Source organism: Prionailurus viverrinus, chromosome B3 (genome assembly GCF_022837055.1).
Source record: "Prionailurus viverrinus isolate Anna chromosome B3, UM_Priviv_1.0, whole genome shotgun sequence".
Taxonomy (NCBI): Eukaryota; Metazoa; Chordata; class Mammalia; order Carnivora; family Felidae; genus Prionailurus; species Prionailurus viverrinus.
Genome location: NC_062566.1, coordinates 76,744,302 through 76,756,059, shown reverse-complemented (window position 1 = coordinate 76,756,059; position 11,758 = coordinate 76,744,302). Strand labels below are relative to the sequence as shown.

The window sequence follows — 11,758 nt, the reverse complement described above, 5'->3', positions numbered from 1 at the left end:
GTGGTACTAGTCCTTGTGCATTTGGTGAGAGGGGTGTTAAACACTCGTCCTTGATATATTTGTTATTTATGAATTTTACTAATTGTAAAATTTAAAAATACAGAGTGAAAGGAAGAGGAGCGAGAACCTAATCCACACACATCCCCCTTTTTTAATTAATGAAATAGCATACGACAGTGGAAAGAGCTCTCTCATTCTTTTGTTGCTGAAAACCTCTTCTGAGTCACTTAACTCTGCATCTCAGTTTGCTAATCTTCAAAATTAGCAGGTTTGAACTGAATAGTAGCTCAGGTTGCTTCTAGATGTGTGAATTAACCCAAAGGGCATGAAAACCTAGCAAGAAATCACTCTTAAAATGCAGTAGCAAGTTTGAAAACTTATCCTGAAGCAAAGATCAGTTCTTAGGTTGAAGGTCACAGTCCCAAAGAATTAAGAACTAAATTTAAGCCTATTTCTAATAAGTTTACAGTAGCAATGAAAGCTTTAAAATTCTAACGCAAACTGGATAACTGATTCCCAAGCTTCAGCACTGAAGCCACACACAGGTTTTGATGTATTTTTCTCTACTGGCAGTGCAGAGATCAAGAGGAAACCAAGCAGGAAAGAAATCAGGACACTGAGGTCAGCACAGAAGCTGATCCTAAAAAATGTCAGATATGGACTGGAGAGAGGCAAATAGAAAATGTAAGATTCAGTTCATAAATACATGATCTGTGTTCAGGATTTTCTTATAATGAGATTGTCTTCCAGGATATGGTACCCAACTCTGTGTTCTTTCCAACCATTCTCAACAATTGTACAGATGTAAATGAAAGATAAAAGTCTTCATCTTCCCAAACTAAATAATATTAATCTTTGGCCTGTACTCATACATTTCATTTGAATGTGAAACTCAGTGTTTGCTTTTCTTCCCTGACCATCTTCACTCTAAGGGGATTAGATTGCTAATTTCCAGATTCAGTTTTTTCCAAGCTTGGTATTTACCCAGTCTCTCTATGTACCCAACAGCATGCTCCATATGCTAATGAATGTGCTACACTCGAGGCAGAGTGGGTGCTTAGTGGGATGACCATATACAGAAGATAATTTTTTTTTTAATTTTTTTTTTCAACGTTTTCTTTTTATTTATTTTTGGGACAGAGAGAGACAGAGCATGAACGGGGGAGGGGCAGAGAGAGAGGGAGACACAGAATCGGAAACAGGCCCCAGGCTCTGAGCCATCAGCCCAGAGCCCGACTCGGGGCTCGAACTCACGGACCGCGAGATCGTGACCTGGCTGAAGTCGGACGCTTAACCGACTGCGCCACCCAGACGCCCCCAGAAGATAATTTTTAATCAGCATTTTAACATCTGAAATGAGCTTATCAACCTTAAATAGAATGGCTTTGTTTACAGAATTTTTTAAATCTCCTCTTAAAATGGAGAAATGATTTGAAGAAGTACTTAATTTTCTATCTCCACCTCTTTATCATACATTACACAGAAAAAGGAACTGGAAAAGAGCAAGAAGACCTCACAGAATATTTAAATAGTAGCTTCAAAGTTGGGGAATACCATCGGCCAGAAGAAAGGCAGATGAAATGAAGTCAAAGTGTCACTGATTTTTGCCTGTCCATGGAGAGAAGATTGCTGATTTAGAGTCACTCTGGCCTACCTAAGACTATCTGACATGGGAATATAACTCCAAGGTAAGGATCCCTGGGCCAGCAGGTTTATCCTGGTGCTATTATCTGAATAAACCCTCCAGGCATGCTCCACAGCAGCTTTCCAACCCCAGAAACTACACAGGTGGCATCTCTTAATGATTCACTGAATCACATGAATCACTTGATGATTAAAACTGAATCACTTGCTTTAAGGAAATTTGGGGAAATGAGTGTGCAGCTTTCTAGTCCCCGTAGCGGGCAGTGAGGAGGAGATTGTAAATGGCTGTGCTATTTGCCAGGGAACAGTGCCCGCCAGAGCAAGTAACTGAACAGAAAATTCAGATGTACGGCCTAGAGACCCTGCGACCTCCAACATGTATCAAAAACCTCCAGATGTGAGCATCCTAAAGGAAAAGTATCATTTGGGGGAAGGCCAGTGCTTTATGTTTTAGTTAAATGCTGTTACGTTATATGGGACAGGCCATTGCTAATGATGAACAAACTGTTGAGGGAATATCATATGAATCTGTTTAATTCTGGGGAAAGTTTTTAGAGCTTTAGTGGAAAGGTTAGAAAAGAACATTCCAATTAATGTTACTTCTGTACTACTAAATTACAATAAAGTATCTAAATTAACACAGATCAGTTTCTGGAGGTTCTCATGCCTACCCGCCCCCCCCCCCCCAATAGAAGCACAGTGTTCCTAAGCAAAGGTGGCATCTATCTGAAAGCCACTATGCCAAAGGTGTCACTACAGCAAGGCCTCAAAATAACTCTAAATCTGAGAACTTCTGTCCCAATAGATGAACACTTGGATTTTTTTAGAAATCACTGGTAGTACTCTAGAACTCAATAGGGAGGCTTTGAGGAGGAAGGAATGTGGACTACAGTATTAAAAGGGGAAAAGGAAGTACTTGCTAGCCTTAATATAACAAGTTGAGCAAAATAATAGGTAAAAAGTTACTGAGTGCTTAATATGTGCCATGAATGGAGCTAAATTATGTCATTTCATCCTCATAGAAGCTCATTGGGGTTTAGAAGGTAAAAGGGACTCAGAGTTAAGAGTCCACAGAGCTGGTAAGTGGTACAAATAGAATGGAAATCCAGTTCTGTGGGATGCCAGAGCCCAAGTTCTGCCCCACTAATTTATACTCATGTACTTTAAAACCATGCATGGAAAAAGATCTTTAAGAATGAAGAAATCTAAAAACAAAGGAGAAGAAGAAGAAATCCCCTGGTTATATGCAATAAATCAAGGTTCCTAGGAAACTTAATATGCTATTCAGAACCACTACCCACGTTGATTTTGCTCAAGTCCCACATTACTTTCATATGCCCTTCCAGGTCTCAACCACACAATTGTTTAAAAAACCTCCTAGGGGCACCTGAGTGGCTTAGTAAGTTGAGCATCCGACTTCGGCTCAGGTCATGATCTCGCAGCCAGTGAGCTCGAGGCCTGCATCGGGCTCTGTGCTGACAGCTCAGAGCCTGGAGCCTGTTTCAGATTCTGTGTCTCCCTCTCTCTTTGACCCTCCCCTGTTCATACTCTGTCTCTCTCTCTCTGTCTCAAAAATAAATAAACTTAAAAAAAAATCTAAAAAAATAAAATAATAAAATAAAAAAATAAAAAACATAAAAAACCTCCCTATAGAGGCACCTGGTGGCTCAGTCTGTTAAGCGACCTACTCTTGATTTCGGGACATTACACCACGTCAAAGCATAGCACATGGATTAAAACTGAATATTAGAAATTCCTCATTTTAAACCCTCTCTGTCATTTCTGCTTTTTAGAATATCTCATTGAACTTTTCTCCTCTTCAAGCCTCCTAACCTCCCACCATGTCTTTCCTGTGCCCTCCTCTCTGAAGACCATCCTCACTCCTCCTTCTTCTCATGGTCCCAGGACCCTCCCACAGCATCTTTCCCAGGTTCCCACTCTGTCATTCGCCATTGCCTCTCCAGTCAATGTCCTTAGGCTTCACTTTTTATTCAAAGCAGACTAGTAAGGCATTTTCCTGAAGAGAGCCATTTTTCTACTTTGGAGAAAAAGTTTGCAACTCCCTTAGAAGGCAGAATTAACTTGAGGAAATTGTGGTCTTGATATAGCAATTATTTTATTTATTCTCTCTCTATATTCTTAGAATGTTTTTGCTTAGTGGAAAAAAATCATTAGTAATTTCTACTGCTATATCCAATTTATCAAAAACCAATTTGTTGATATGACTGTTATATATATTAGCTATTTCCAAAACATTCTCAGGTTCATATTTTCAATACTCTAGGAATCATTAACCAAGAAGTGGGATGTTTTGGATAATCAAATATTCTGATTCATGGAGCATTATCAAAACACTACACATGAATTACCAATTCTCAAAGAAGTAACACAACCACTGGTAGGGTTCCCCACCTGCCACAACGAGGGCATGGTGGGAAATGCTGATAAATAAGAAATTTAACTCCTGCAAACTTCACTTTCTCTTCTGTTTAAATATTTGGTTTGTGAGAAAAAAAGAAATTACTTTTATAGAAAGCTATTGGCATATAAAAAGTATTAGATAAATATCAATCCCTTGACTTCTCTGCCTCTTTTCCTTTCCCAGGTAAGAAAGAACTACCACTATATTCAACAATTCATGTTCCCCTTTGATGATTGTGAAGGCACCTCACAATCATATAGTGCCCTAGCCTAGGGTTCCCAAATGAATATTGGTTCTTATTACATGCTGACTTTAATACTAGCTAACAGCATTTACTGTATATAATTAGCTCATGGGAGAAATCTAATTATAGCTCCAAATTATTATTGATTTGCAGCAGTTGCTATTTTTGTTACTCAATTTCATTAGCAACATTTGCTCTGATCAAGTCTTAGTCAAGCAAAACTGATCCTACAATGCCTTATTCAAGAAGTTATGACCATCAAGGAAGGTCAGACTTATGGCTCATGTCTAAATAGAAGATTTTTAGCTACCTAAATTAATACTTAAAGTCAAAATGTTCCAAACTTCATTTCTCTTTCACATTAATTTCATCTGTAGTATTTCCATTTTTGATGCTCAAGTTAATCTGATCTTAATTCTTCATACCAAATAAAAATATGGACCTTAGGAAAATATCTGATTTGCATTTATTGTGGAAATATTATGCTTGCCATTTTACAATTTTCTTTTCTTTAAGTAGGCTCCATGCCCAATGTAGGTCTTGAACTCAAGACCCTGAACTCAAGAGTCACATGTCCTACTGAATGAGCCAGCCAGGTGGCCCTGATGTTTGCCATTTTTAAAATAGTGTCATTTTGACTTTTACTATGCACAAATTACTGTTCAAATTTCTATATTTAACCTTTTTTTTTTTTTTGCTTCTTTTTTGTGATTACTTTCAGTTTCTCTCTCCACAGGTAATTATGGATCTGATCAACTTCACCAATTTGCTCAATGTCTCCACTCTAGTAAGAAACAGCACTCACTTTCCAGCTCCTGCCTCAAACGTGATCATTGCCCTTCTTCTGTACTTGTCAGTTATAATTGGTACCATCACCAACGGGCTCTACCTATGGGTGCTCTTTTTCAAGATGAAAAAGACTGTCAATACGCTCTTATTTTTTCATCTCATTTTCTCGTATTTTATTTCAATATTGATTCTACCATTTATAGCTGCCTCCTACCTTCAGGACAATCACTGGAGCTTTGGAACTGCCATGTGCAAGGTCTTCAATGCCACTTTGTCTACAGGGATGTTCGCCTCTATTTTCTTCCTCTCAGCCATCAGTGTTGACCGTTACCTTCTCACTCTTCACCCAGTGTGGTCACAGCTGCACCGAACCCCACGCTGGGCTTCCAGGATCATCCTGGGAATCTGGATCTCTGCCACAGCCCTCGGCATGCCTTATTTGGTTTTCAGAGAGACACATGATGACCATAAAGGAAGAGTGACCTGCCAAAATAACTATGCTGTGTCTACTAACTGGGAAAGCAAAAAGATGCAAACATTCAGGAAATGGATTCATGTAGCCTGTTTCATTGGCCGCTTTTTGCTAGGCTTCCTTCTGCCTTTCTTTACCATCACCCTTTGCTACAAAAGAGTAGCCAACAAGATGAAAGAGAGGGGCCTGTCTAGGTCCAATAAGCCCTTCAAAGTCATGATGACTGCCATTATCTCTTTCTTTGTGTGCTGGATGCCCTACCATGTGCACCAGGGCTTAATCCTCACTAAGAACCAATCAGTACTTTTACAGTTGACTCTGATACTTACAGTCATAACCATTTCTTTCAACGCTATTTTTTCTCCTACACTCTACTTGTTTACTGGGGAGGACTTCAAAAATGTTTTCAAGAAGTCCATTCTTGCTCTGTTTGAGTCAACGTTCAGTGAGGACTCTTTGATAGAAAGGATACAAAACCTAAATTCAGAAGCCTACATTTAAATTTTGGATCCCAGAGCAAACAATGGACTCTTAGTCAATTATACCACCAGAGATGTCCCCTCTGCTTTTATATAATATAGTCCCTATATTAGAGAGACATCTAAACTATACTATAGTTAGATCTATGAATATTAAAAGGGTTGTAAGAAACCAAGCAATGGGTGGTGTTCCAAAAGTAATTATTTTTACTTTGTTTTTACTGTGGTAAACTGTATATAACATTAGATTTGCCATTTTCACCATTTTAAAATGTACATTTCAGTAGCATTAACTACATTCACAGGGCTTTGCAACCACCACTATCTATTTCTAAAAGTTTGTACTACCCCAAAGAGAAGCTCTGCTCTGAGTAAGTAATAACTCCTCATTTCACCCTCCCTGCAACCCCTCATAACTTCCTATCTACTTTCTGTCTCTATGAATTTGTTATCCTAACTATTCCATGTAAGTGGAATCATACAACATTTCTTATTTTATGTCTGGCCTATGTCACTTAGCATAATGTTTTCAAGGTTCCTCCATGTTGTCAAATGTATCTGAACTGTACCCTCTGCGGCTAAAATAATATTTCATTGTATGTTTATTCCCTTGTGTGTTTTGTTTATCCATTCTTCTGTTAAGGGACATTTGGATTGTTTCTACCTTTGGCTATTGTGAACAATGCTACCATGAACACTGATATACAAGTATCTTTGGAGTCCTTGTTTCCAATTGTTTTTAATTATTTTGAATTACTGGGTCATATCGCAATTTTGTGTTTAACTTTTTGAGGAACCACCATACTTTCCCACCACAGCTGTACTATGTTACATTCCCACCAGCAAGGTGCAAAATGTCCACTTTCTTCATACCCTTCATACCCACCCTTATTATTTTCCTTTTTTTTTTTTTTCAATTATACCCATCCTAATTGGTATGAAATGGTGCAAATGTGATTCTTAATCTTTGACTTTTGAGACTTTAGGAATATCAATTTCTAAATACAAATAGTGTCTATTGATCTGAATTTTCTGTCACAGAGTCTTCTGGCAAACAGACATTTGGACCAACATCCCTCTTAATTTACATAGCATCTAAATAATTTAATTGGTATAGACCCAATTTAGCATGGGGATGACAAGGCACTAATCTTCTCATATCTATGTTAAAGTAATTTATGCTTTAACGTTTTCAGTGTAAAAAAGATATCTTAAATGTCTCTTTTCAATACTCATAGATTAAACTATCTCAGAAATATGTGACTAAGATAATTATAAATATTTAAGAATCTGCCCAGGTAATGTCATAATGTACTTGATTTTAGAATAGCCATAACAATATTAACTTATCTTCCCTGGTTTTCAAGTTTTGCTTTAAATTTTTGCAATACCTTAAAGCACCAAAATTATGTAGGACCACATAGTATCACTGACCTATTACCTTTTATATATTTAACTCATTAGTTCTATCTATCACCCAATAAATATCAATCGGTACATACTTCTATCTGTCTAGTTCAACTGATGCAGAATGCAGACATTTAGGCCACATCACACAGAGTCCCTAAATATTCCAGCTAGCTTTGCACAAACTATTCCAAGCCACAGACATATATCCTACTCAGAAATCCCCAGAATGGATGATATTAATTACAAGGGGTTACAGAAATGAAGGGAAATTAACCTTCATTACTAACTTTTTTTTAGAAGGGAAATAATAGTAGTTTGATGCCCTAGAAATGCTGCTAATTGACTTGGCATCACTGCCTCCCTGGGCATTTAGGGGCTTAGTCTCTCTCTTTCTCTTTGAGTATGAGGAACAAAAAGCTTTGGGTAGATGAAAACTTTCATTGTTGGCCCCTATTACAAGCTTTTGGAGCTGGAAGAGTCTTCCCAGAGCAGGAGGAATAGGATTGATGACTAGGCTGTGGCTCCAAGTGTCCCTGCAGCAAGTAAGGGCCAGTGCCTCATCCCTCCCCACACTCCTCTGTCCTGACAAGCCCGCTGAAGTGTATAATGCAGGACTTAAGAAAGCTGTTAGATGGAACATATGATTCTTTGAAATGAGAAGAGCATTAGGGGCAACTGGGTGACTCAGGAGGTTAAGCATCCGACTCTTGATTTCAGCTCAGATCATGATCTTATGGTTTGTGAGTTCGAGCCCCACATCAGGCTCTGTGCATCAGGCTCAGGAAGCCTGCTTGGGATTCTCTCTCTCCCTTGCTCTCTGCTCCTCCACTTACATGCATGTGTTCTCTGTTTCACTTTATCTCTGTCAAAATAAATAAATAAACTTAAAAAAAAAAAAGAATAGCTTTGGATACCTAGAAGCTACAGAGAGAGCCTTCGTCTCCAATAATAAACAAGAATGTGCTTTCCTGGTTTTTCAAAAATATTTTGTTCATCTCTCTATAGATTGTGAACTCCTCAAGAACAGAAAGAAGCCTATCAGTCCCACTATTTCTTTTCTCTGCTATTATACACAATTGTTGTTCAATAAAAGATACTCAATGAAAATTGTATATGGGTAATCACAATTGTATGTGATTTGCAAAATGACCTTAGGTATAAAATAATAAGATTGAACCAGAGTTTTATTTAACAAATACTTACATCACACTTATCTTGTGTGCAGGCATGATTCTGTGTGCTTTATAAATAGTAACTCACTGGGGCACCTGGGTGGCTCAGTCGGTTAGGCGTCTGACTCTTGGTTTCATCTCAGGTCATGATTGCACAATTTGTGGGTTCAAACCCCGTGTCAGGATCTGTGCTGGCAGTGCAGAGCCTGCTTGGGATTCTCTCTCTCTCTGCCCTTTCTCTTTGCCCCTCCCCTGCTCGTACTCTCTCTCTCTCTCAAAAGAAATAAATAAACATTAAAAACAAAAGCAAATAGTAACTCACTTAATCCTACAACAATTCTATGAATTAGGTCCCATTTATTACCCTTATGTAACAGACTATGAAACTGAAACACTTGTCCAAGGCCATATAGTAAGCAATTAGAAGAACCAGTACTGTAAGCCCAGGGAGTCTGGTGCTAGAATCCATGTTCTTTACCATTATACTCACTGCCTGACATCACTGCTAGGGGCCAGTCAGGCTGGGCTTTAAGCCCAGATCCACCTAGGCTATTTATTTCAACAAAAAGCACCTTCTTGGCTATAAAAATGCTAAGTGAAATTAGTCAGTCAGAGAAAGACAAATATGATATGGCTTCACTCATATGAGGACTTTAAGAGACAAAACAGATGAACATAAGGGAAGGGAAACAAAAATAATATAAAAACAGGGATGGGGACAAAACATAAGAGACTCATAAATATGGAGAACAAACAGAGGGTTACTGGAGGGCTTGTGGGAGGGGGGATGGGCAAAGCGGGTAAGGGGCATTAAGGAATCTACTCCTGAAATCATTGATGAACTATGTGCTAACTAATTTGGATGTAAATTTTAAAAAAATTAATTAATTAAGTTAAAAATAAAAAAATCAAATAGAAATGCCTAGACAATGTCAGGATCCACACACAAAGTAAAAACCGAAAAATAGCATTGAACTTATAATCAGATTTGGGTGGTGGTCTGGCTTTGCCTCTAGCTTGGTGTTTTATATGAGGCAGTTATACAAATTTTCTGGGCCTTAGCTTCCTCATCTATAATATGGGGACATCTCTTAATGAGATTGTGGATATGAAGCTACTTCTAAAATGTAAAACACTATATAAATGTACTCTTAAAAGGGTTTTTTTTAATTTGTCACTTTACATTTTAAGAAAATGGGATGTAAACTTAAGAAAATTTTCCCAAACTGTATTTTTTAACTTTCCATAAAACAATCATTAATTTTTAGAAAACCTATTTGTTATAGTTGTATTGATCTCATCCACGTTCTCACTATTGTGAATTCTCGGGGCCCCCTTTATAAACAAAGAATTAGTGGCTTTGCTTTTGGAACTCATGCTTGGAGACAATCTTACAAAACAATGTGCCTATTAGCATCCAATTATATAAACCTGCTTCATTATATCAGGATCAAACTGGCTCAAGAAAAGACTATAGAGATGACTAGAGATATTTTTCAAATGCCAGCTTGAGTTCTTTCCTCAAGAAATGGCTCCTTGCTTTAATGAGATGATTGGGCTGCTCAGCGGATGACGTGTGGGAGGCGGGGTGGGGTATAAGGTAGGACTATGTGTACACAAGAAGTCAAATCCATAGCCCTGAGACTAGGGCAACAATGATTTACTACCAGAGTTTATGTACCTGGCATGTGAGAATCTGAGCTCTGAGAATACAACAGTGAAAAGACACAATCCCTGTCTTCAAGGAGCTTAAAGTGTTGTGTGCAGGATTTGAATGTGGCTTCACATAATAATCATCTCGAACACCTTCTTAAAATGCCAGTGTCCACGCCTTACTCAAATCGAGTAAACCACAATCTCTCAGGGCGCCCTGGTGGCTCAGTCCGTTAAGACCCTGACTTTGGCTCAGGTCATGATCTCGCAGTTCATGTGTTGGAGCCTCTCCTAGGGCTCTGTGCTGACAGCTCAGAGCCTGGAGTCTGCTTCAGATTCTGTGTCTCCCTCTGTCTCTCTGCCCCTCCCCCGCTCACACTCTGCCTCTCTCTGTCTTTCAAAAATAATAAGCATTAAAAATTTAAAAAGAATCTCTAGTGACAGGACCCAGGAATCTGTCCTTTTTTAAAATTCTTGGGCTGACTCTAAAGTAGAACCAGAACAGAAAAGCCCTGTTTAGTGGGAAAGAAAAAGAAGTTAAAGGTCATTATGGTACAAAGAATAAGTGCCATGTTTGGGGAAACAAATGAAAGCCCCAGCCCAGCTTTCACCAGTTTTCCCAGATGAATCCTGGAGAACAGAGTTAAACATATTAAGAAAGGGAAGGGGAGTACAACAGAGGAAGCCAAGGTGTAAAAGCCCAAGGGAAAGAGAGCACAGGGCCACAAAGCAGCACTTTCCAAACGTAAATATGCATGCGAATCCCATAATCATCTTGTTAAAATGCTGATTCTGTTTCACCAGTACAGAGTAGGGCTGAGATTCTGCATTTCTTTTTTTTTTTTTTTTTTTTAATTTTTTTTTTCAACGTTTTTATTTATTTTTGGGACAGAGAGAGACAGAGCATGAACGGGGGAGGGGCAGAGAGAGAGGGAGACACAGAATCGGAAACAGGCTCCAGGCTCCGAGCCATCAGCCCAGAGCCCGACACGGGGCTCGAACTCACGGACCGCGAGATCGTGACCTGGCTGAAGTCGGACGCTTAACCGACTGCGCCACCCAGGCGCCCCGAGATTCTGCATTTCTAACAAGATCCCATGGGATCCATTACTGCTGGCTCAGAGCAAGAGAAGAGTAAAAGTGGGGTATAGATGTGAGAAGCAAGATGAGTGGGAAGGGTCAACCCGAACTTGATCCTGAATGCCCCTGCTAAGGAGTTTGGATTTGATCCTAGACTTTATCCTGAGGGCATTAGGGAGCTGCTACCAGATCATAAGCCAAACAGCAATAGAATTCTATTTTCATTTTATTTTTATTTATGTTTTTTAAATGTTTACTTATTTTGAGGGAGAGGGAGGGACAGAGAGAGAGGAGAAGGGGAATCCCAGGCAGGCTCCAAGCTGTCAGCACAGAGCCCGATACAGGGCTCGAACCCACAAAACCATGAGATCGTGACCTGAGCTGAGACACTTA

General features: G+C 39.0%; 1 protein-coding gene across 1 annotated transcript; it reads left to right on the top strand.

The window, feature by feature from the left end:
* Positions 1-1,564: 1,564 nt before the first annotated feature.
* Positions 1,565-6,072, top strand: GPR33 (G protein-coupled receptor 33). The gene is made up of 2 exons (XM_047864079.1): positions 1,565-1,688; positions 5,047-6,072. Exon 2 carries the CDS (start codon positions 5,053-5,055, stop codon positions 6,070-6,072), a length of 1,020 nt encoding a protein of 339 aa, XP_047720035.1. The 5' UTR covers positions 1,565-1,688; positions 5,047-5,052.
* Positions 6,073-11,758: the final 5,686 nt, after the last annotated feature.

Coding starts and splice junctions, on each gene's coding strand:
- GPR33 (XM_047864079.1), top strand. CDS start 5,053: ATGGATCTGATCAACTTCACCAATTTGCTCAATGTCTCCACTCTAGTA.